Source organism: Ambystoma mexicanum, chromosome 9 (assembly GCF_040938575.1).
Source record: "Ambystoma mexicanum isolate Mex_15411 chromosome 9, UKY_AmexF1_1, whole genome shotgun sequence".
In the NCBI taxonomy this organism is placed as follows: domain Eukaryota; kingdom Metazoa; phylum Chordata; class Amphibia; order Caudata; family Ambystomatidae; genus Ambystoma; species Ambystoma mexicanum.
The window spans coordinates 1,310,901,361-1,310,927,741 of NC_090931.1; the positions used below are offsets into that span (position 1 = coordinate 1,310,901,361).

Sequence of the window (26,381 nt, forward strand, 5' to 3'; positions counted from 1 at the left end):
GGAGTTTTCCCCTTCTAGGTCGTACTTCGTCTTTCTCCCACCTTTGGTTTAGTTTCTTTTCACTTGTCTTTGTGGTCTGGTGTCCCTTACCTCCACCTAGTGTCAGTGCTCTTACCCCACCCTGGGTTCTCTGGCTTCCCACTCCACCTTAGGGTTTGGTTTCTCCTATCCTCCGCCTAGGGGTCAGCGTTGTCTCACCCCACTTGGTCTCTTGTCTCTTAGCCCTTCTGCTTTCAGGTTTCCTACCCAGTGGTGGGGTTTGGCATCTCAGCCCGCTTTGGGATTACCCCACCCTGGGGCTCAATTTCTATTTGCTTCCTCTCCTTAGTACCAGAAGCCACTGCATACCTCTTTTCCATTGGTGGTGCTTCTTGGGAGACTCTGGGAGTTCAGCAACTGTGGAACCACTTCTTTGGTTCCCTACTGGCCTCGTAAGTTGCGTGGAGCTTGTCCAGTTATCCCCCAGGCTCCCGTCTGGGTACTGGCATCTCAGAACGCTAGTTTTCCAGCTCTCATGCACCAGCTACTCTGGCCGGGGCGGTTCCAGCAGGGCTGTGAGCACTCTGCAAGCTCTACCGCGATTCTCTTTGTCAGGCTGGGGGTACGCACTTGCGTTTCCTGCCATGTCTCCAAGGAGGAGGTCCTCTCTCCCCTTTGGCACTGCAGTCTCCTCGGCTCTACTTTGTGCATTGGCCCTTTAGACTGCTCTCTGATACGGGTGGGGTGTGGGGAGGGGGGGGGGGGTTGGGGTGGTCGGCCCAGCCAGTGCTTCCTTGGCCCAGGTGAATGCTCTGCACACAGAAGGTCAGAAACGATGGCAACCATCCTTCCATGAAGTTTCAAATCATTACAAAAGTTAAGTCCCATATAGCTAACCAAGACATTGGGGTCTTGAGAATAGGGATGATTATTGATATCCCTCTTGGGGGGTTCTCCTGTCCTCAGGGGGTCGGGGGTCACCCCCACTTGCATCATCCCCTAGGGTTTGTTAAGCTTAGCAGGCTCACCTCCAAGGTCCAAAAGGGGGCGGTCGTGGATCCCTTTTAGAGAGAGGGGATGAATTCCCTGGATGCAACACACGTTGTTTTTTTGAGGCCATCTATGACAAGTGTCAGAATCAGAAGGAAAAGTCAACAATACAGTCATTGCCATCAGGAAGCCTACATGCCAGGAGCAATTAAAGTACCACAAACAGGACTGAATGCAGGCAGAGGCTGACTGAGGTAGGGTAGGAGGAATTTGCACCTAAAGTGGTGTCAGCCACACAGGAGGCTTGGATGGTGAGCTTACACTACTGTAAAAACCTACATTCCTTGGCAACTTTGTGCGTCACTCAGCCCATACTTGTCCCTCGTCACCACTCCTCACCAACCAGATGCCCGCCATCAACATAGAAAAGGCACGTTGGTCGCATATTGTGTAGCTGTCATCTTGTTTTTTCTATTGTTGTGCTTCACAGTGAATTAGCAGCCATATGGGACCCAGGTGTGTTAGAGTTAAGGATCTGGAAGAGGGTGTAGGTTGGCCGGTAACAACCCCAAGTCACTGCAGTGGCCAGAGCGTAATGACATGACCAGCAAGGCATAACCAGCCAAGCCAGTCTCCTTCACCCCGCGACGGTCCTTAACACTCCATTAATGAATGGTAGGGCCGAGAGCATCTGAAGGTTTCCTTCTTGAGGATATTATCAACATCCAATAGTATATGAAATTTCAGACGAAGCTTTTCAGGAAATAGAAGACCAAAGTAAACAGCCCACTGTCAAATCACAAACTGTACAGATTACTCAGGGTTAGATGCTTTTTCGTGGTTGCATTAAATCAAGACATGTGCAATATGTGCACACGTCATCTCGGTGTGTGAAAATTCAAGACTCCTTCAGTGGGTACGTTTGAGATTTAGTCCTGAAGTAACTTCTGCACAGACACGGAGCCAATAAAAGATGACTTTTAAAAAAGAGGATAGAACTTTTGAAAGCAATACAATCCCTGAATGAATTGAGAGAAATTGAGGTTTACAAGGCATTTCATGATCACCAATGAATGACTGCAGAGGAAAATTAAACTTATTGAAAGTCAGTTGGACATATGTGCAAGTAGGGAACTGATCACAGACTGGAAGATGTGGAAACTGGTAATCAAATCAATGACAATATGCCAGGAAATTGAATGCATTGTTTTAAGGCTGGCTTAATCCGGTCTAGCATAGCCACTGCCTCTCCCTTAACTGCATGCGTCAGGCAATCCAGGGGCCACACCAGCTACATGATATGGGGGTCAAGCAGTGTTCTGCAAGTGGATCCCCCTCACTTCGCCCCACAGCATGGGAATGGTCTGGCAGCGAATCGTCGTATTCGCCCTACTGCCCCTTCAAGATGGAGCCTAAGAAAAGTGTTTACTAATCGCAGTGTATCTTCATACAGACCCAAAGCATTGGCATCCTGCAGGCATTGTAATAAAGGCCCCACAGACTCTTGCCAGGTAAATACCAAGGGGTCGAATGAATGTGGAGCAGAGTAAAGTCCTGCAGGCTCTGCTCCCAGTCACATATGCAGGTATGGAAAGGAAATCCTGAAACTAAGATGGCTGCCCAGCCGGATACAGCGACGGTCCTCTGTGGACGGCAAACCTGGGGAAGTGAATACTCTGCACCTGGACTAGTTACCCACTCATCCACCGCAAACGCCCAGAGCAAACCGATTATGCTTCCCAGATGTCCTTTGTGACGTTAAAGCTGACTCAGGGGGAGGGGATAGGCATGTATATAAATCAGGAGAGAGGATGGATAGGTATGCGCTTTTAGAGCAGCAAGGCAATGACCAATGAAGGTGCAGAAGAAAAAGAGGCCGTGGATGTGAACATCAAGGAGGAAGAGGGCAGAAATATGAGGAGATGAAGTGGAGGGAGAGAGAGAGAGAGAGACAAACGATCTAAAGAGAAGATGGAAAGTGGCAAGTAGGAAAGAATGGTAGTGGGAGGAAGGGAGAAGTGGTGGGAAACGCGGAAGGACGATGGTGGACATTCCCTTGGAGACGTAGGGTCAGTGACAGTCAAAGTTGAACACAGCACAAGTGTATCTATTGGCAGAGAAATGGGAGGAAAGAACACATGGAAGAATGTTGAGGTTAGACGAAAACCACCTGAAGAGCTAGCGTCGAGGGCAAGTGGCGGCCCATACCCACAAGTCACTGTTGAATTGGCGAGGAGGGAATACTGGGTTGGGTGGCAGTCGGTTTAGGAGCCTAGTATAGGGATGTGTGAGCTCGAACCCAATGAGATACATCGAGACACTTCCAGCCCTACCTCACTTCTGGGAGATACTGTGAAACTTGCTAAAGGAGCTCGGAGGTCAACACAAATACCTGCAGCACCGACCTTGGCCAATCAGAGGCCAAGCAGTGACCAGGATTTCACTCGAAGCAACTTTGTACCCAAGATAGAGGGACACTGGGGAAGAGATGGAGAATTTTGACAGAACCAAGATGACTTATCATTCTGACCCCTTTTTGAGTTGACCAACATTGTATATAGTACTGACTGAACCTTTCTGAACTAAATTCAGTAGTGCCCTTAATGGAATCCTTTTCACTACATGCCAGTGTGCATTCAGGCAGCATGGTGCATCTTGGGATTGGAGAATGTTTATTGAAGGGCAGGATGAAGCAGAGTAGAGCAGACCAAAACCTGTCTTTTGTGCTCTGTTGCTAAGGAATAGAACGTCCTACAATTATCTCCATTTAACCCCCGGGAAAAGGCATTGTGATGCCATCTAGGACAGCAGAGCCAGATAGCTTAACACGCTTGTTTTTGGTACCACCAATCTGGTCTGGGTTCAAGCAGGAGACCTAGCAATAAAACGCCTTTTAACACGTAGTGTTTACAAACTGGTAGCTGTTTGGTTCAATATTGCAAACTTGGTATAAGCTCTCTGCTCTTGCACAGAAACTCCTTTACACTTCTGTAGCAATTAGTGCATTTTTAGCTTTCGTCTTACTTAAGAAGTCAGAGTATGGAGTATTCTCTACAGAAAACATACATTACAAAAAGAGTTGCTTATCCTAGTCTTTTTACGCCCTGGTCACTAGTCAGATTTTGGGAAATACTGATGGACACATTAGTTTATCTCACCAGTAATTCTTCAAAGTTCTACATTTTTAAATTGCTGCTATATTCACAAAAGCTTCTCCATTAGTTTAATTGGTATCCAGTCAATTTATCAAAAATAAATTCAAGAGTGGTACATTTCACGGAAGACCATAATCCCGAAAAACACAGCAAGTATTAAATATATGAAGAGTAATGAGGTAAGGGGTTAAAATGAGTCGAGATGGGGTAAGGGTGGCATTCTAAGGGTAGAAAATCAAGGGGTTTGGGTGACCCCACCAAATAAAAAAAAAAAAAATCACATAAAACCGTTTCATTTTGGTTTTTACTGTTGCTTCTTCCGAGGATGAATTATGTGAGGCATTTGTTGGCATGAGTTTTGCCAAATTTTTGGGTAATTTATTACGCTCTCTGAATTTCACCGTCAACCTAATTGCACCAAAGCAATAAGGGCTTAGTCCTGAGTTTGCACCAAATCATACACATTTTCGACCATAAATCCGTGACTTACATAAGTGCCCTTGAGATCAGACGCCGCTTGCTGGTAGGCTGGCATCATCCTCTTGCAAACGCCACACCCTGGTGAAAGGAGAGAGCAAGGAAAGGAAACAATACAACATGTGTAGGAGTAAGTGAATCATCCACTCTATGCACAATGTGTTACGTTAGCATGCTTTTATAATGTGCCAAATCACCAACGTAGTAATAACAGAGTACCTATGCGTGCCCGGCATGTGGAGCAACCATGAACAGTATCCAGACCTCAGTCTGCTTGAAGTAATAAAACAAGCGCGAGCAAGACGGAAGGATGCGAAAGCAGGAAGTAGATGTTACAAACAGGGAGGGGGCTCAGTGGGGGAAGGAACAAGTTACTTACCTGTAACTGTTGTTCTCCAGCATGGGTCTGGCATGGATTCACATGCTCATGAATATTCCCCGTCGTCAGGCCGGGAATCCTCGGTAAAGAAAAAATCAGTATCAGTTTCGTTTCTGATCTGTCTTTTTTCGTAGTAATCAATCACTGATCTCTGGGTCATACTGCCCCCAGCCAATTACTGCCCTCTACCTAAGCCCCTCCCCTGGCAGCCATCCTCAGATTTGGTAGCACATAAAGTGGCAGTATGACCAAGTGAAGAGCCGCAGAGGGGAAGGAGGGAGGGTCTGCATGTGAATCCATGCCAGACCCATGCTGGAGAACAACAGTTACAGATAAGTAACTTGTTCCTTCTCCAGCATGTGGTCTGGCATGGATTCACATGCTCATGAATATAAGAATACATAGCAGTACATACATGCACAACCACGGGAGGTGGCAAGGCTCAACATTAAGCATTACATCAAAACTCAACATTAAGCATTTCTTACCTCCTCACCAGGCTCACCTTAGGCGAACAGGTTGCGCAGCACTGCTTGGCCGACCCTGGACTCCTCCCTGGAGTCCCGATCGACGCAGTAGAATCTTGTGAAGGTGTGCGTCGACCTCCACGTAGCAGCCCTGCAGATGTCCAGCAGGGGCACACCAGACAGGAACGCCGTGGTAGCAGCGACCGCTCTGGTCGAATGGGCTCTCGGACGGCCGGGCAGCGGTCGGTTTGCCAACCGGTGACAGTGCATGATGCAGCCAGAGAGCCATCTGGAAATGGAAGCCTTCGAGAGAGCCTTCCCTTGATTCACAGGTCCAAAGTTCACAAACAGCTGTAATATCTTCCGAAGACTTCATGCGGTTCACGTAGAACTTCAGCGCTCTAGCCACATCCAGCGAGTGCAAAGTCCTCTCGGCCGGAGACGAAGGCGACGAGAAGAAAACTGGCAACACCAAGGGCTCGTTGAGGTGGAAGTCCGACGGCACCTTGGGCATAAAGGAGGGGTGCGTCCTCAGCACCACCCTTGTGTCGTGAAAAGTCAAGTATGGAGGCTTGCAAGATGGGGCCTGGATCTCTCCCACTCGTCGTGCGCAGGTGATGGCCACAAGAAATGCAGTCTTCCACGACAGGAACTTCAACGGCGCCGAATGCATAGGCTCGAATGGGGCCCCCATGAGCCTGGTCAGCACTACGTTGAGCTCCCACGCCGGGGCAGGGACCTTCACCGGTGGGAACGATCGGAATAGTCCCTTCATAAATTCCTTCACCAGGCGATGAGACCATAAGGACGCCCGTCCTGTAGTTCTGGTGTATCGGGAAATGGCCGCCAGATGTATCTTGATGGAGGCGTGAGCCAGTCCAGCTTTGGCCAGCGACGGTAGGTAAGGCAATACTTGAGGGGCCGTAATCCGCAGAGGGTTAATCTTCTGTGCACGGCACCAGAGAGAACCTCTTCCACTTATGTCCATAGCATTTGAGAGTTGAGGACGCCCTGGCTTTAGAACCTCTCTGCAGTCAGCCGGGATATCGTATCCTCCAAACTCTAGTGCTGCAGGAGCCAAGCCTACAGGTTCAGCGACTCCGGGTCGTGATGGAGAATGGCACCTCCTTCTCTGGAGAGAAGATCCGCGTCCGTTGCCAGCTTGATAGGTGGGGACGCTGACAAGTGCAGAAGGTCCGGGAACCAGATCTGTGTCTGCCACGGCGGTGCAACGTGGATCATCCTGCACCTTGACCTCTTGAGCTGGTTGATGCGACGGAGCAGCAACGGCGACGGAGGGAACACGTGCAGGAACAGGCCATCCCAAGGGAACAAGAAAGCATCGCCCATGCTCCTCGGTTGTGCAAACCTGCTGGCAAACCTCTGGCACTTGGAGTTCGTCGCTGTCGCGAACAGGTCGATCTGGGGTTTGCCCCATCGTTGAAAGAGCCGATCCACCTGGTCCTGACGTAGTTCCAACTCGTGGCACGAGCGCAGCTCCCTGCCGAGTGAGTCGGCGATGGCGTTTTTTACTCCTGCCAGGTGGAAGGGAACTAGAAACATCCCCTGGGCGACGGCCCAGTGCCACAGATCCTGGGCCTCCTTGGATAGGGCTGGGGATCTGGTGCCTCCCTGCTTCCGGATGTAGAACATCGTGGTGGTGTTGTCTTTGAAGATCCTCACCACTTTGTCCTTGAGGGACGGAAGGAACGATTTGAGCGCCTAGAACACGGCTCGTAGCTCCAGGATGTTGATGTGGAGAGACCTCTCCTCCGGGAGCCAGAGGCCTCTTGCGTGGAGATCTCCAGTGTGGGCCCCCCATCCCTCCAGGGAGGCGTCCGTCGTTACCGTCTCCTGATACGCCGTGGCCTGAAAGTCAATGCCTGCCGCGAGGTGCGCACGGGCACCCCACCATAGAATCGCCCGACGGAACTCCTCGTCGAGCGGGATCCTGTCTTCGAAGCTGCCTGCCGCTTGAATCCAGCGGGCGTCGAGGAACTCTTGTAGCGGACGCATCCGAAGTCTGCAAAGGGGCACAAGGTAGATGCATGAGGACATCATCCCGAGGAGGGACTTGATGGACCTCACTCTGGCCACATCCGTGGCTAACAGGCGCTGCACCTTGCCCAAAATGGCCTTTGTCCTTTCTTCCGACGGAGATGCCAGTCGCTTCACTGTATCGAGCTTCACTCCTGGAAACAGTGCCACCTGCGACGGGACCAGATGGGATTTGGGGTAGTTGATGGCGAATCCCAGCTCCGTGAGAAGGCGGACGGTCCTCGCTATGTGTTCGACGGCGAGTTCTCTTGATCTTGCATGGATTAGCCAGTTGTCCAGGTAGGGGTAGATGTGGATCCCTTGCAGGTGCAGCCGTGCCGCCACAGGTGTGAGGCACTTGGTGAACACCCTGGGTGCCGACTTTAATCCGAACGGCAGGGCTCTGAATTGGTAGCGACGCCCCTGGACTACAAATCTGAGGAACTCTGTGTCCTTTTAGAACGGGGATGTGGAAGTAAGCATCCTCCAGGTTCAGTGAGGATAGGAAGTCGCCCTCCTCCAGCTGTCCCAGCACGTGCTGGAGGGTGACCATCCTGAATTTCTGTGCCTTGATGTACTTGTTCAACCGACGCAGGTCCAGGATGGGGCGCCAATCGCCTGTCTTCTTTCTGACGAGGAAGTATCTTGAGTATACTCTGGAGCCCCGGAGCCTCTTGGGGACAAGCTCGATGGCACCCTTCTTGAGCATTGCCCTTACCTCCAACAGCAGTTGAAGGACGTGATTCTCCTTCCTGGCCACGGGAGGAAAGCAAGGACACTTTTGAAATTCCAGCGAGTGTCCGCAGGCCAGGGTGTCCAGCACCCAAAAGGTCGGTGGAGATGGACTCCCACACGCTGACAAACTTCGTCAGCCGGACTCCCACCGGGGTGCTTTGGTGGGGGCCCGACGCTACGGCCGGTTCAGTCCTGCTTGGAAGAGGGCTTGCCACCTAGGCCTCCTTGCCGACGGCGGCGAGACCCTCCTTGCTTGCCACGGCCTCTGTAAGCCTCCTGGGACAAGGAGCGGGCCGCCTGGCGGTAAGTAGAAGAGCCGCCGCTGGATCCCTTGGAGGCTCCCTGTCTGCCTCCAGAGCTCCGAAAGGGCCGCGAATGTTGAAGGACTCCTAGGGCTCGGGCTGTTTCCGTGTCTGTCTTGATGGCCTTGAGGGACTCGTCCACCGTCTTTCCAAACAGGTTTTTGCCGTCAAACGGCATGTCCAACACTCTGGTCTGGACGTCCTGGCGAAAGTCTGTCGCCTTGAGCCATCCTCGTCGTCTGAGGCAAACCCCGTATACAAGTTGGCGAAATCCAGTATCGGCAATGTCGGCAAGATGACTCGTCTCTTGGAGTCCAACTTCTTGCCCTCGCTGTCTGGCGGGGAAGTGGAAGTTGAAGCCACCGCATCAGCTGCTTTCTTATTGGCCGCTGCCGAGACGAGAGTCCGGTGTGGGCTGGGCCCTGAGGCACAAGGGGGCGGCATCAGGGACCCGGTACTTCTTCTCGTACCTGTCTCTCTTGGCGGGTGTCATGGAAGGGTTCTTGAGGATAACCAGCCCCTTGTCCCAGATGTCGTCGAGCAACGGCACCGCGAGGACCGTCTTTCTCTTGGCCTCTCGTCGTTGGTAAAGAAAACCTTCATCTGCTCCTCAGGGCAGAGCTGGAAGAGCTCGGATGCCCTGGCTATCATGGCGTGAAAAAACACAATTTCGTCGGGCGGAGAGGCCCGGGGGGGGGGTGATGACGGGATGTCCATTGGGTCATCGCTGCTGTCGTTGTCCGTCCCCGTCGCTGTATCTGTCGCCGTATCCTCCCGAGGGTCTGGCGAGGGTGATGAGGGGTCCACAAGCCTCGCGGGCACAAAGGGCGGAGCGGGGTGGTCTCTCCTCCGCTTGTTCGGAGGGCTTCCCGACGGGCCCGGTTCTGGATCCTCCGTCGGGGTCCGTGGTAACCTCGTCCTCATCTCAGTACATAAGGATTGGATCGCCAACAATATGGCCGCCGAGCAATTCTGGGGCTCGGGTAATGGCTGCGACGGACGGGATGGCTGCTCCACTGGGCCCTCGTCGTCGCCATCTTCGATCACATCAGCGCGATCCTTCCCCTGGGATCGAACCTTCTCGAACCTCTCGTTGAGGCCTATGAACCTCTCGTTGAGGCCTTTCACGGTTTCCACCGTATCCTCCCCGGAGGCTGAATCCGAGTCCGTAATGGCCACCGCACCCCCCTCTTTTTCCGCCGGGGTCTTCACGGGGGTCTTAACGGGGGTCTTAACGATGGTCTGGAAAGAGGATTCCCTCCACGGCGGTAGGGAAACTCTGGGCCCGAGGCCGCCTCCCACTGGCGTAGCCTCTGCCGGCTTTGCCAGGGCCGCTGCGACAACCCCGACAGAGGCCTTTGCTGGGTGGATCAAGGCCCTCACCACCTTAGGTGCATCATGGGCCTTCGCTTTGGGGGGAGGGTCATCGCCTCGCTCCCTTCGAGAACGACCGGGGCCTCTCCAGAAGCTTACCCGGGTTCTCAGACTTCCTCTTCCCCGAACCAGAGTGCTGGCTTGTGATTGATCGTGCCGGGGACGTCCCGCCCTGCCTTACAGCCGAGGAGCCCGACCTTTCGGCGCTCTCGGTGCCCACGGACTCACGGTGCTTGGCCTTCTGTTGGACCCCCGTCACCGGGGCGCCCTCACAGGACTTAGAAGACCGCTCAGACTTTTTCCTTCGCCTTCTCACCTGCTGTGCCCTTCTCCAGCCAGGCGGCGAGGCGGGAACGACGATCTTGCTTGGTCCATTCCGACAGGCTCTTGCAGAACGCACAGTCCTTCTCCATGTGCGTCTTGTCCTCATGAAGGCAGTAGAGACATCTCGAATGCTCGTCCTACTTGATAACATTTTGCAATCCGCATCCTGGGCAGCTCCTGAACAGCTTGGATCCGGGCGTCGAGCTTCCCTTGTCCCGGGCCATGTCCGTTGAGGTAGGCCACAGATCTTCTGCAATCCTCCAAGAAGCGTAACTTGACAAAAACTTCACCCTTGAGGGGCATAGAAGAATTCCGAAATGGGTCCCCGTTATCGGAAGTAGAAACGGTGGCGCTTGAGGCTCGATTAACCGAAAAAATGAGAAAAATCTCCTGAAAAAAGTGCGAAAACGCAGTAAAAGCTCGAGAGCTAAAACATGAGGACTCCCAACACTTGAACGTGCGATAAAAATCTGAGGATGGCTGCCAGGAGAGGGGCTTAGGTAGAGGGCAGTCATTGGCTGGGGGCAGTATGACCCAGAGATCAGTGATTGGTTACTACTAAGAAAGACAGATCAGAAACGAAACCGATACTGATTTTTTCTTTACCGAGGATTCCCAGCCTGACGACGGGGAATATTCATGAGCATGTGAATCCATGCCAGACCCCATGCTGGAGAATGAATGGTTCTTGGTAGTCTGGGTGCGTGTTCGTCGTGTTAGGTAGACTATGGTTCTGCAAAGGGGAGGCGGTGGGTATGTCCTAAAATGTTGGGATAATTTAGGCAACAAAGTTTGCAGAAAATGCCATCTTGGATGCGTGTGTGGTTTGAATGCTTGTCCAGGCAAGCCTGGAAGTTCTGTGGCTTATTTTCCCTGACGTCTCCATACTTTGTACCCAGCTCAGACACCAGCATCTTAATTCAGTGACTTCCAAGCCTGCACTGAGAGAGGCATAGTGCAGAGTAGACTGTATTCGAAGGTGAAGGTTGTTGGGAATCAAGTGTTCAAACCAGTAGAGTAAAAATAAAAAAACACACCTGGCACCTCAAAGAGTTTATTCGAAGTCATGCAAGGCTATCGTAGTTTGCAGTGAGACAGGGTGGTGCCTTACTTGGAAGTAGGCTACTAAAGTATAATATTATTAAGCTTTCAAACGTGGGGAAAAAATAGCCTGAGGTTACAATGCAGGATTGATTTCATTAGACTATGTGAAAGGCTGAGGTCAGATGCATGTTTTTCTGTATGTAGCGACAGTCACTCTTCTCTCATTATGTTCCATTGCTTTGTCACAGGGATGCTAGAAAATGCTTTGTACAGCTCTTTGCGCCACACTAAATACCCCTCACAGGACTGAGGAGTAGAGAAGAAACCCTGCAGGTTACAAACAAACAGACGTCAACACCAGTGCAACCAAACTGACTCGCATCCAGGACAAATGGCGATTTAGGCAACATTTAAACCTGGAAATCTTTTTAATAACCACATTCAGTAGGGACTGCATGTAAAAAAGGCAAATGCGCCCGATAGCAACTGGCTGAAAAATGACCAAAATTAGATTTTTTATGTTTCCTCATTACTGTATGTCAACCAAGATTTTTTACTGGACCAAGTCACCACCACAGTCTTAGAGCGACTAGGGCCCAAATGGCCCCGAAAACTCAGGTTCTGGAGACGGTAAAGCTGAATTTTTACACAGGCTGAAGTAGTTAAAACTCCCGCAAAAAAAACACTGCATGAAATTCTATCAAGACTAATGAAATAAAGGCAAACAAAAAATAATCAATAGACCATGCATTTGATTGTATCGGCATAGGAAGATCATCAGTTCTGTTTTGACTGTCTCCTTAACCTGACGGAAGTAAATATCTCTTCTGCGCTCAAACATTATTATTTTTTTTAATTCTTATTCCCTGTCACATGCCCGCAGGCCTCAGGGCGCACACAAAAAAAAAAAGTGATCACAATTAATGGAAGCGACTGGGAGGTGACGTCAATTCTACTAACCCCGGATTCAGGTTTAATAGACGTGTTTTGATAGCTCTTTTGAAAACTGTCAAAGACAAGGACATCCACAGGGACAGGGGGAGGGCACTCCATTCCTTGGGAGCTTGAACATCCAAGCTCGTCCCACCAAATGTCACCAACTTAAAGTGTGGCTGCGAGTGTGATTGTTACTTGCGCGCATGCTTAGCTTAGGCTGAGCAACAGCTAGGCGGTTCATAAAATATTGAGGAGCTACAGCCGTCTGACATTTGTAGGTCAGTGAGAGCAGTTTGTGAATAATCCTGTGCTCCACTAGGAGCAATGCTGTTCCCATCTTGAAGGTGTCACATTGTCACGTTTGGGTAGACCATATGGCCCGACAGCTCCATTTTGCATAGACTGAAGAGACTCACTTGAGATGTTCTAATCAACAGACTTACAGTAATTAAGTCTTGTATTGACAAGAACGGATGCAAGTAAGGATCAGCTTTTGATGGACAAAAATGGCCTTATTAGATGTAAAAGCTTTGCATTGTAGCAACCGGAGGAGAGAATATGGGAGACATGAAGTTTCATGGAAAGCTCAGCATCCAAATAGACTCCCAATGTCTTAACTACGGGTATCTTGCAACCCAAGATCGAGAAATGACTGTAAAAGTGAGTCTAGTTTCTTCAACCGAATGCCAGATGCAATAATGAGGAGCCCTGTTTTTTCATTTAGGGCCAGGGAATTGAAGGCCATCCAAGAGTAAATCCAAACAAACTCATGTCATAGCCTCAGTGTCCTGGGTGTAATTACCCAATAGCTCAGAGAATCTGGGTATCCTCAGCATGAATGGTGTACTGAACGTCCAGATATATCCAAAAGACCGAATAAGGGTCTGATGTTGGAAACAAACAGGAGCCTTGTGGTACTCCACAAGTGGTGATCATTGGAGAAGCTTGTATTCCAGCAACCTCTACTCTGGAAGACCTTGGGCCCAGGAAAGATTTGACCAGACAACTGAATTTGTATACTTCTGTTCATGAATCGAAGCACCTCCCATTCACAATTTGTAGGAGCGTGACCACTTAGTGAATGGCATGGTAATAACTTTCAATAGGCCAGTCTCAAAAATGGCACTTCCATCCATAGTTTTTGTACAAAATAAATGGACACAATCACCGGTATAACCTGAGAGATTAGGAACCTACATGTTCGATCAGTCTAAAAGAGCATTTTGTATATACTATCTGTGGCAGAGTCAACTATTGTTATATTGTATTACTACTTCAGAATCAAAGGATTTATTTTGTGCAGTTAAGTTTAGTATTCATACTTTGTGGCAGGAGTTCCAAGTCCCTAATCTTTGCTTTACATTTTTTTTTTTAAACGAGTAGTGAGAATGTAAAATTGGACAGCTAATTATTGAGACAATTAAACATGTTTTAATATCTCTTGCTGTTCTGCAAAGTGCTACTAGTGAACACGTCAGGGTTGATTAAATATACATATGGGTGTGCCCCTTTGAATGTGAACAAATCACAAAAAACATGCACGTTAGCAAAGGTCTTTAAAGTGGTACTGGAACCCAAGAGGTTAGTGCAGTAGGTTCAAAGAACATGGGTGTATTCCTTGGTTAAGCTTGAAAAAAGCATAAGTGATGGCTGCAATTGGGACCAAGCTAACCAAAGACTAATGCAATTAATTGAACACTGTTGGATTCGCATTTGTTCAAGCAAGCACTTGTATACTTTATATTTTATCTGCCAAGCATTTCCTGAGATCATAAACTTAAAATATAATCTTGAATTAGACATTGTAGCCTGCCTGGTGGGATCGATGCTTGCTGCCCATCCTTCTGGCTTACCTTAGTGTCAGGTCAAACATTTCAATAAAGACAAAAATTCTGCGTACAGATCACCAATCCCAAGACTTTGCCAACAATACAGCTTTAGCTCATCGGGTAAATTTGTCAATAAAACGAATCCTTGAAATTAACTTACAGGGTGCATAGAACATCACAAGCATAGGCCGGTCTTCCTTCTTTATGAGTTTTCTGAAATCCTATGAAGGTCCAGAAAATAATATATCATTTTCATGTAGACAAGTGACATCTGCAATTCACACATTGGTATCGGGAAGACACACCAAGATAGCATTTCATCACTAAACTCCATACATTTATCTCCTTATACGTCCATATGCATTAGCAAACTGGAGAATGGAAAATCATGAAAATGATTCTCCTTTCTGCAACTAGCCAATCACCCAAAAGCCTATACCCGTTGGTATCGCTGTACTATGAAAGACAGTTTGAAGGAGCAGAATACTGGTGGCTAAAATGTATGCGCATGGGTCCATTTTTAGTTTTGGACACGGGGTACAAATCACCTCTTCAACCGGGGTTAAACCAACCCTATAAGAGAATAAGGGTGACTTAGCGTGCAGCAGTAGTTACTTTTTCAGTAGGTCTTATCCACTGTGTTTCACACACATCACCTTTCTGCAGAAACACAACCTCATAACCTTTCAAGGTTCCACATTGTTTCATCAAAGTGAATTACTTTGCAGTAATTCACTTCAATGCAATTACTCTGCATGTGTGTTTCTTTTTTTATATTGCCCCACCCCCTACTTCCCCTGCCACCATCCGACCCACGCACACCTTCACACCCCTTACCTCAAATATACATATATAAATAACTTGCCCCAAAAAGTAAATGCATCAAAGTGAATTAGGAAGGCATGGTATCGAAGGCAAGACACAAGTGATCACAGTCCAATGGTGTTTATTAAACTGTATATAATGGGTGAGATAAACGCCTAATCTAAACCTACATCTAAGATGGGAGCAAGCTATGACGACCAACAAATACAGACCAAGTGGAGTCTAGTCAAATAAAAAGGGCCTATACTACAAAATCTATTGCCAATCCTTACTACTATGCAACAAATTAGTGCAGGATAATATTCACAAGAAAAGGAACAAGTGTTCACAAAATGACAAGTCAGGATGGTATAGCTGGTGTCTCCCTGCCCCATGTTTTTAGCACGGGATAAGGCAGGACTCCTGAGCACAGCACACTCCTGGGTCTCTCCAGCACGAGGTCACAGTTCTGTTCAACGATATCAGGAACTTCTGGGGCCAAGTCTCTTTACATACAAAGTCTCTTCCATCAGAGGGCCTGATGGGCCACAAACAAAGTTCCTTTGGTTACTCTTCACGTTGGTCGATTCTTCTGCACCCCTTGAATCCCCCTCAGCCGGGCTCTGATCCTTCTTTCAAAACAATAGCCTCCCTCAGTCGGGTTCACTACGGCCTTTCATTCAAAATATCAGCATCTTTAATATTTGTGAGTGTCACTGTCTTTTTAAACAATCATTCATTGTGGACATCCCTCGGTCAGGTTCACTATCGTCAACACAATGTTCAAAGGATTATTATTGTTCCCCCCGATTCGTAAACAGCCCTCAGCCAGATTCACAATTGCAAAATACACAGTTCACTATTCTTCATCACAATGCAGGATTCACTTCCCTTAGCTTTCCTCTTTCGAGTGTACAAAGGGTTTTATTTTAACCCTTGTATGACCACTGACGTTTCACACCGGCCTCTCCTAGGGCCTCTTGGTATTTGTAGGTTGTAGTTTCCACAAAGGGGGCCAGCCAGAGTCCTAGGCCAGAGCCCAAGCCGGTCTACTCTGCAGCTTGTCTTTCACTGGGCTTTCTTTATAAGTTCAATCACACACACGTTCCTTGTTCATACACTGTTGCCTTTTTCAACCTTGGGCTCAACACTGTCAGGTTTACTATTAGCTCTCTCCGACTCACCGGCTGTGTTGAATTGCTTGACGTTTCTGGTCTTTCGAGTAAAGGACGGCATCACAGTAGCAAGCACGTCTAGCCACCTGGGCTATCAGTGCAGGAGGGCCTCATGCACCTTTGACATCAGTTATACCAGACACCAGCTGTAGTTCCCGGTCTTATGATTTCTTTCATGGAGGCTTCGCGGGTCTGAGTTGAAAAGAATAAAAAAGGAACTTCTCTCCTTGTCGTCCCTTCAGGTCTTGCCGCCTTTCTCCTCCGTTTGAACTGCCGCCCTGGAATAGCTTCTTCCTCGTGCGTTTTGCCTTGCTCCCAGTGTGCTCTCGCGCTCTGCATTTTATCCCTATGGGGAAGGGAAAGGGCCGTCGGGTGTGTGTAGGTAGTGTCAATTGCTTGATCCTTGTGTTGGGACATGCCAGGTAAACGTCTCTGGTGTTAGTCCGTTGTCTTTCACGGTGTAAGAAAGTGTTCGTGTCGGAAAAGGGGAGGGTAGAGCCAAGTATCCTACGGGGTAGGATGGGGAAAAGGTGTTAGAAGGAAGGGGGTACCGCGTCTCACCCTTCAGTGTCCCACTTCCACTCTCCGAAGAACCCCCCCCTCTCTCCCATCCAGGCGATCCTCCTCCACTGGTCCACCCCGTGGAACTGGATCCGATAGAGATGGCTGTGTCCTGGCCACCTGGATGACAGATCTCCGGGGACTAGCAGGTGAGACACCATCAGGTTTCTCAACACCCTATTCAGTGCTGCTTTCTAGGGAGACACATGTATCCGTCTTCTCATCCCTTGATGTCATTGCATTGGGAGTAGCTCCTACTGTCCAATGTAGCTCACAGACTCTTTGGGCGAAAAAAGGACAGATGCCAGGAAATCGTGTTGCAATGCTGCTGGGCTCCAATCATCACTCTCCAGGCAGCCACTTGCTCTAGGAGATACACAGCGAGTGAGAGCAGCAGCCTCCTGAGCAACAGTGATGGTACTTGGGCATGCAAGGACAATACATGACAAGAGTAGAAGATGCTTGGCATAGGAGATTTTTGTACAGAGCAAACCTGGCTCAGGAGCAACAGAGTGTGTACGACCATAGAGCAAAGCAATAATAGTGATAACAAGTAGTCAAGTAAACATCAATGATTGCAATGTAATTTACAGATGTTTGTGCATAAGATAGATGGAACCTAGGTTACAATAAAGTGTTATTGGAAGAGCAAGTCTCTTCCTTGGAAGAGATTTGGGGCAGTTTGGATTGTCACTCAGTGTGTTTAAGAGGACCAGAACAAAGCATGTTTTTTTTCTCGGCGAGCGTGTCTAGTTTCCAGTCTGGTGATGGTCTTGCTAAAAGAGGACCATGTGCCACTCAATGTTTTTAGTTTAGCCATGAAGTAGGCTAGATCCTACAGGGACGGGGATCCAGTGAAATTCACACAAGGTGGGGAATATAGTGACATTTCCCAGAGCCAGTGCGAGGTGAACCACAGCAATGTACATCAGTTTGAGGTCGGCCAGGTGAGCAGGCGGGAGCTCTAGGAAGACATAACCCCATTCGATAAGCGAGATCATTCGTGCCTGCACCACCATTCAGAAGTCCTGGGGTGGGTGAAAAGATTTGATCATGCAGAGCAGCGAGAACGGATACCAAGCAGTTGAAGCTGTTTTTTGGAAGGCTAGATTGCTACCACAATAAAGTCTAGAAATTTGGCAGCGTGGTTGAGGCGAGGGTTGACATCATCCAGGCTATTAGTCGAGCCACCTTTGAGTGGATTCTTGTTTGGAGGGGGGAGGTGGGGGGTGCAGGAGTGATATTTGATATTGATGGAGTTAGGCTTAAGTAGGCACATCTATATTTTAAAGGTTTCAAGGCAGGAGTGAAAGTGCAATATATTGTGGCCCATTGACCTTAAGGTACAACTTTGTATAATCTGCGTACACGTCTATCACGATGTTAGGGTGACAGATAGGATGTGAGCCATTTCAGGTGAGTGGGAAATAAACTAATCCTATGTGCAAGGAGAGCAAGTAGTAGGCGATTATCTACCATGTCCCTCGGTCAATAATCTAAAGGGAATCGTGAACCGCCTGAATGCTGACTGTTTCAGTGCTGCCTTTGGGGTGGAACCTGGATGTGAAATGCCAGAGTAGACAGAGTTGCTCCATTTCTTTTTAAGTTGTTGGTTAGCAACTACCTTCACAATGACTGCAGATTAATGGGAGGCTCGAAATTTGCCCGTAGTGTGCAAGTGTCTTCCAGATCTTTCAAGAGCGGGAATATAAACCCTGCTTTTGGGACATCTGGGAACGTACACTCGTTAAGAAAGTCTCAGCCGATCCTAAGAAGTGGAGTAAGCAGGACCAATATGTTTAAGGATGGTGCCTCTGAGGATGTGGTCTGTGTAAGAGGTTGATTTTAAGGAGTGAAGCTTGGGTGAGAGGGAAAAGCAGTCCAGAGATAAACGGCCATTTGGGGACATCAAAGGAGGTGATTAGGAGCCCTCAATGTGGAGTTTGATGGTTTTGATCTTGTTAATAAGAAATTACTGATAGCCTCAAACTTTTCCCAGGATTTGGATAGCTCTGGGTGCGTCGTTCGAACAGTGGTACTGCTGCGAAAAGGGCTATGCTACTTTAAGAGGCTGCCATAATGCTGGTGCTGTAACAAGCAGCCTTGAGTTTGGATATAATGGTGCACCATTTGGGAAATAAGGCCTTGAGGGACAGGCGGTCTGCTGGTTTGTGGGTCTTGCGCCAGCATTTCTCAAGAGCTCCAACAGCTTTTGTTCATCGAGAGCTCTTGAGTATACTAGGGGCAGACAGTTTGATTATGGCACAACAATTTATTCCCGAGCAAAGGTTTGGCTAACAGTTTCTACAGCGAGGTGAAAGTTGGAGAAATGGTTATTCAGCACTTCCACTGGATGTGCTAACATGGGGCGGCTAGCCTGACCCTTGCGGGCGGTCAGGGAATGCGACAAGGAAAATGATCTGTCCAGTCGAGCACAATGGGTTCCGCACAGCTGAAGGGGGTGCGGGAGAGAGGATAACATGCGGCCCAGGGTAACACCCCAAATGTGAGTGGGAGCTAGTTCACGTTAGGTCACATCCATCGAATTTGCTAAGGACAGGAATGACTGGTGTTTTCGGTTGCTTGGGCCCCGGGGAGGTAGCAGTCACCAAAGATGATTTGGCCACATGAGAGACTGAACCTGTTGACAGCAAGTCTATAATCTCATCGAGGAAGGTACCACATCTGTGAGGTGGACTGCAGACGAGGTGGAAAGGGATAGAGGCTGAGCAGCTGTGTGACAGAGGGAATTGGCACGTTATGATAAAGGTTATTTATCACCCGTGTGGCCCGTTGGCCCTCAAGAGGGTAAGGTGGGGGGTGTTTCCATTGAGTTGAATGGGGATAAATCGTGCACCATACAAGGCCAGTTGATTTTGTGGATGACTGCCACGCCTCCCTCTTTCTCCCCCAAAGAGATTAATACAGTGCTTAGAAACTGGCATCAAGCACTATATAAATGGACCACATGATTATATTATAACTGACAAATGTGGTGAATAGAAGGCATATGATAGCTAGCAAATGAGTACCTTAGAACATAATGGCAATATCTGGCATGTGCAAACAATACCAGTCCTAGAATTCAAGCATCTTATGTCAAAGTCTGGGCATTTGATGGCAATAGCTGGCAAATGATGCAAGTACATGGGAATATTATATAGCCGACAGAAAATATGTCGCTGTATAAAACACAAAACTGTTCAATTGTTAATGCATGCTGAATGAATATCAGAAGAAGGGTGTTCTACTCTACAATGAATGCGGTAATCTGCTGAAACACTGGGCGAGAGCAACATTAAGATGAAGGACTGCGTTGGCAAACTTCTCCACTTCTAAATGTTCTTTCCTCTAATACTTAATCAGTTTGAAAAAGTGTGACACTACTTTCAATTGCAATTCAATTTCTGGATGTTTAGCTTCCATTATACCAACAGCTTTTGAGGTCGCACACTGGGTGCCATCTTTCCCAACTGCCGAAAGCTACAACCAACTTCCCCCTCTGCTTGGCATCCTCTGAACAGTGCAGTTCTAGCAGAGTGGATGATGCTCGACTTGTCCAACACACTAAGTGGTGAAAAAGGGTTTTGCCACTCAGCATTAGGGCACATCTACCATTCCTTCATGGGCAGCCTTACCACATTTCATTGTGGGGGTTGGATATTTGCTTATTATTGTGTGCAAATAGTAGGCCTCAGCCAGTACCTCAGCATCTTGCTGCATCCTGCTGCTTGGACTTGCTTGGGTATTCTTAGCAAGGCAGTTGGATGGCAGCTGCTTTTTGTACAAGGCACTGTGGCTGGGGCCCTTTATGAGTTTGTACGTGGCTTCAGAGTCCGATCTATGAAAACCTCATCAAAACAGATTCTTCCCTGTTGTTCCAAACCATCAAGGGCCACATTGACACCCATGCTCCAGCCTTGGCTGACTTCTGCAACCACTCTTTCGCACCTGGAACCTTCCACTCCCCCTTGAAGCACTCTTGTGCACCCTCTTCTCAAGAAACCCTCAGCCGATCCCTCATTTACGGCTAATTATCGCCCAATCTCTATCACTCTCATCCTGGGCAAACTCCTGGAAAAGCTGTCCATCTCCCAGCTTAATCTTCACACCGAATCTGTTGGTTGTCTTCATGACCATCAGTCTGACTTCAGAGCAGCCAGAAGCACGGAGGTTGATCTCCTAAACATCTGTGAAGACCTGCTCTCTTAACGGATTCTAATCTACCCTGTCCTCCTCCTCGATCTCTCCTCTGCCTTTGACAGTCAACCATGCCATCCTGCTCAACCGGCTCCGCGATAACCTGGGCATCACTGATCAAGCTCTGGCCTGGCTGACCTCTTTGCTCTCTGGCTGACCCTGCCAGGTCCAACTTGGGTCTCCTCTCTCCAGGGGTCTAACCTTTCTCCCTGGTTTCTCAACCAATACTTTACACCTCTCACCCACTTCATTGGTGCACTCTGTTCCAACTTCCAATGCTATGCAGACGACACCCAGCTTGTTTTCAGGATGCCCTCTGCTGCCTGCTCTCCTTCTCTCATACCGGATTGTCTGTCTGCAATTTAAGATTGGTGCGCCACCAATGATCTCTGCCTGAATGCCAGCAAGACGGAGATCCTCCTTTTCGGCACACCTACATCTCTCATTACCTGCACTCTCTGGCCAGCCTCCTTTGGCCCACTTCCTGCTCCCACCTGCGTGGTTAAGGACCTTGGGGTTATCTTTGACTCCCCTCTCTCCTTACATCTCTGACATCTCTAAGACGTCAAACTACCAACTTCACCTCCTTAGAGTTATTCTTCCTTTCATCTCCTTCCCCCAGAAGCTCACTGTCTCTAGAGCTCTAGTCCTCTGTAGGCTGGACTACTGTAACAGCCTCTTTAAATCTGCCTACCTCTACCCTCCGGCCTCTCCAATTCACTGCAAGACTTGTCCTTGGCCTCAAGCCCAGGGATCGTATCTCTCCAGCACTGAAATCTCTCCATTGGCTCCCAGTGCCTGCAAGGATTAAATTCAAGACCCTTTACGTTGTGCACAAGGCCTTCTGGGGCCTGGAACCAAAATATCTCCATCTTTCTCTTCCGAAGTATCTCCCTACTCTAGCTCTTCGCTCTTCCACCTCCACTCCTTGAGGGTCAATTGCTTTTCCAAGCAAAGAGCTGGAGGCAGATCTCTCTCTTCGGCTGGTGCCTCCCCCTCGAATAGCCTCCCTGCCTCTCTGAAACTTGAGCAGAACCATCTCAGGTTCCGGAAGCTGCTCAAGACTTTCGTCTTTGCTTCTGCCTTCTCTCTTCCTCTACCCTGATCGCCTGTCCGTCACTGCACTGGTTACCTGGCTACCCTCTGAACCTCGGGCCCAGGTCCTTGCCCCTCCAGTTGCACATCTGCACCGCCGCTTGGCAACCCTGCAATTGGGGCTGTATTTATTACCCTACAGTTACACTACCTGCACTTCCCAATCACCTGTCGCCTGCACTTAACCTTTGCACTGCCACCTGTTGGCCGCACTTCCTTTTCTTGTTTTGTTTGTGTTTTGCCGATCATATGTCCTGCACTTCTCCCCCTCCCATTCCCCTGGCACTTCTTTCCTTTCCCTGCACATCTCCTCCTTTTCCCTCATCTGCACTTGTGCAATCTCAATGTCACTTGGCGGAGTAAGATCATTGTTTGGTTCCCCCTTAAGCCCTTCCCATGCCTCGTCGCGCCTTGAAAACACTTGTGTATAGAAGTGCTATAAATAAAATATAATTTCATTTCATAGACCAATTTTAAGTAATCCAACGGGGTGAGAGGAGTTCTTTTCCATTGGTCTACACAAGTCACATTCAGGGGGTTATTTCACCTCCAATGAGAAAAATATAGCGAAGCGCGCTTCCTGGCAAGCCCATGACTTATGTACTCTAACAAATATCGGGTGATGGTAGGACATGCTGGATGACTTAATTAAATAGTTTCCTCCCAACACAAGTAAATTGTTGCACCCGTTACGAAATCCCATGTCCACATCCATCTAAGATTTTATGAGCGCACTATACAACTGACTGACATTGTGAATTGTATACCGGGTGTATTAAATCAGCGGATACACCTAAGCGATATTGACAATGCAATCCACTGAAGATCCTACAGTGTCACATTTCCAGCTACTAGGACTCTGCTGCACATGCATGCTCAAGTCAGGACACCTGCAGACCAAAATCCAGGGTACAATAGAGAGAATAACTCAATGGATAGGGGGATCTGCTCTCTGCACAGGACTTTATGCCAACAACCTCCTGTAAGAGCAAGTGGGAGTATACAGTGCACCCCCAGTCCATAGAAAAACAGCGTGAGAGATCGGGGTGCGTATGTGCGGGCAGGGTGACAGCATGCAAGGCCCAGGTGAGCAGAATAATTCTAGGCAAACCCTTAAAAAAAACACACTGTCCTGCCCCAGGTTAGGAAATAGCGGATACAATATGGGGGCAATGCCATATTTGCAGGGTCAATGTGGTGTTCTTTACACGTGTAGGCTACAAAATGCTGGAGACTCCACAAGAAGAAGCCCATGGGAAGACGAGGAAAACCTAGAAAGGGGGGAAGAAGTCAGTTAAAAACATCACAATCATTCCACTCTCCCCCATAGCAGAAACGAGGGTAATCAACAGGGAAAAGTGCAACATATGTGAAGTTGAATCACACAGACTTCCTGCAGAGACAGATGCAGTGTTTGCACACATTTTAGGTATGTTGCACATTGGTGAAAAACTAGCAGCTTTTAGTGCAAACACACAACCAGTTACTTTCTTTCAACGTTTCTTGCCCAATTCATACAATACAAACTAAGCAGAAGCACTGGGGCAATCATTCTGAAAAAGGCAATACGTGACGTAGTAATAGAATAACTGCACCTTATTGGGATAGGTTTGAAAAGTCCGAAAACTACTACACGGAAGCCTAATAGTTCTACATTTCATGCACTCAATTCCGTTTTATGTGAAAGTTTGTGGTTCACTGCACCACTGAGTTGGTTGTTATGGCGGAACATCTGGCAGTGGTTGCCCAAGTTAGAGAGACACTGCATCTCAATGTGTCACTGAGGGTAGGCTAATGACAGTGCATGTCACTGCAAATACGTGGCGCTACATCTCTATGCGTCACTGCAAACATACTAATGAGACAGTACAGCTCTCAACATATGTGAGTGGGATAGAAAACAAGGGGTGGATTGGGGTGAAAGCACCGCTTTGCTTCGGTCGATGCATCACATGGACAGCAGGTATTTCATTCTTGGGCTACAATAAGGGAAATGCATGTGTATCAGTGAGTTAGAGTAAGGGTCTGCAACCTTTTGTTTTTCAGTTGATTTGGACTACAGCAACCATCAGCCCTATCCATTGAAGTCAATGGTGAGGGATAATTGGATATGTAGTCCAAAACATCGGAAGAGCTGTGGGTTGCCGACGCCTATATCCAGTGCAGGCGTCTGTAACCTTTGGCTCTCCAGATGTTTGACTACAATTCCCATGATATCTGGCTATTGACAATGCTGATTAGGGATGATGGGAGATGTAGTCCAAATCATCTGGAGAGCCAAAGGATGCAGAGCCCTGATCTAGTGGGTCATCGTGGTCATGGTTTGGCACTGAAGTTAACTTTTCAAAACAGTAGTGGGAGGGGCTTTAGTCCGAAAAGACAACCGAATCTTATCCTTTAGATTGTGTAACATGGGGAATCAATGGTTGGTGATCCACCATTCATCAAATAACGATTGCAATCTGGCTATTTATGAAGGAGGTTACTATAGCACAAAGCGCGATTCCAACCGATTGGTAAGAGTCCTTTGGGTGGATCATATTTAAAGAGACAGTGGAGAAGAGAATGTATAATGCCCAAAAAAAACAACCGAGCAGTGTATGAGAAGTGGTAGAGCAGGTGAGATTCTGGAGCGTGGTAGTAGAGAGGATCGAGGTTTCAATCATTAGTTACCATAAGTGCCTAAACGCAACATGCCATTAGGGCCCCCCCCCCATCAACTAGCCGTCCCCACGCTTTGGATTCAGGAAACTCCCTTTCACTGTTCCCATTACACATATGTGCTTTCATGTCCCAGCATAGAGAGTGCAACAAGGCTGGCCCAAGGTGACCCTCGTGGCTTTCTTTCAAACCCCCTTTGTACATGCATTGGCAACATTTGAACTTGAAAATTGAGCAAAAAGGAGAAACTGAAAAAAGTGGCACACAGGGGGAAAGTCTTTGAAACCAGATAAAGACGGCAATTTACATTCATGCACAGCAGACGTCGCGTATAATTGAACCTACCTTTTCGCTGTCGATATGGACAATATCCTTGGCGTCAGGATTTTCCTCCCACAGTGGAGCACCTTCTGGGTCCTTTAGAAAGGCCACAATGGACTGGAATAAAAGAAATTAATGTGTCTTGTTATATTCTGGAAATTCAAGGACTAAAGCGACGTCACTCGGCGCTCTATTCAACACCCCCCCAATTATCCTCGCTGATGAAGCTTTATAAATTGGGCCGACACTCCATTTCTTTGTCCGTGTTTTGTGCCTTCTCACTCTCAGCGCTCCTCTTGTTTACTTGCAAGCTATTATGAGAATTGGATCTCCAAAGCTGGACAGTCCACAAAGATTTGGAACAGGTTTAGGAATCGGTTATTTCTTTGGCCGGTCAGATATCGGGCATCCAACTGAGCACTGTGTGGTGAGATCAAGTGTGGAATTGAGGCTCCCGTGGCATGTGCCGAGCCACTCGGCCTACTCTCTTACCCAGATACCACACAACATTGAAACCCTCAAAAAAGCTTGGAAAAAGGATTCTCATGGAAGCAGTCTTGGCATGTTTGCTGGCATTAATCTATGCCAGTATCAGGCTTCTGTTACTAGTTCAGAAGGTATTTTCATGTGCATTTCTTGGGGTTGCAGTGACATTAATGGTGGGTTCACTTAATGATCACACATGGAGAAAACACATACATACTTTTTGTGGGCTACACACATGTAAAACGTAATATACACAACTGACTTACAGCAGAATGACTCAGTCATACATACAAGTATAATATTGGATGTACCACACAAGTGCAAATTGTCTTTCACAGCAAGTATAAGCAAGAGATGACCATTCTAAGTCGTCCAGTTGGAGATGCGTGTGTTGATAACATGTGGACACATTAGCACTCAGAACCAGACACATTGTACAGTATGGTGAAAGGATGCTAGACAAATGCTGCATTCACATGCGAGTCAACGTGCCTTTACCCCTGCTGAACAAGTACTGCGTACTCCAAGAACCGGGAGTAAATCTTCTACTAGTGTTTTGATACTGACATTGCTTGAAGACAAAAATATTTTAATAACATTCCTGCACCGGGACAGGGAGCAGAATGCGAAGAAGAGGATCAAGAATTGTGCATCTCAAGGGTGTAGCTGGACAACACAATTGAAGTGGTAGGGGATGCCCTTTAGAGCAGGAATTGCAGGACAGAATTCACATAATGTATGCATCTCAACTATGGCCATCACGGAAAAGCACCAACGTGCTAGAGGTGTGATGACCACTTCTGGAGGGCAATCCCACACATTGAGCAGGGCTTGCCATAAAATGCCAGAGTGCTGGGCCCTGCACAGCAGGTCTAGGCAGGTCATTATTGTGGAAGTTAGATTTGCGGCATGCTAAGTGGGTGATGCCCGATACCCAGGAGCTTTGTGTAGCTACTGCTCAAATCTTTAGCACCCTATTACCTGGGATTTCCTACCTCTTGTGCTTGCATAGGGGTGCAATGCTAAACCACTGCAAGAGCATTGGAAACA

General features: G+C 48.2%; 1 protein-coding gene across 2 annotated transcripts in view; it reads right to left on the reverse strand.

Moving 5' to 3' along the window:
- PDIA5 (protein disulfide isomerase family A member 5) overlaps positions 1 to 26,381 on the reverse strand; it is a 904,279-nt gene that overhangs the window by 437,727 nt on the left and 440,171 nt on the right. For both annotated transcript variants that reach the window (XM_069616684.1, XM_069616685.1), the window contains exons 6-8: positions 24,870 to 24,962; positions 14,189 to 14,249; positions 4,615 to 4,682 (exon numbers count right to left, since the gene is read on the reverse strand). In XM_069616684.1, coding sequence (XP_069472785.1) covers positions 4,615 to 4,682; positions 14,189 to 14,249; positions 24,870 to 24,962 — 222 coding nt within the window. The remainder of the gene's footprint in view (positions 1 to 4,614; positions 4,683 to 14,188; positions 14,250 to 24,869; positions 24,963 to 26,381) is intronic.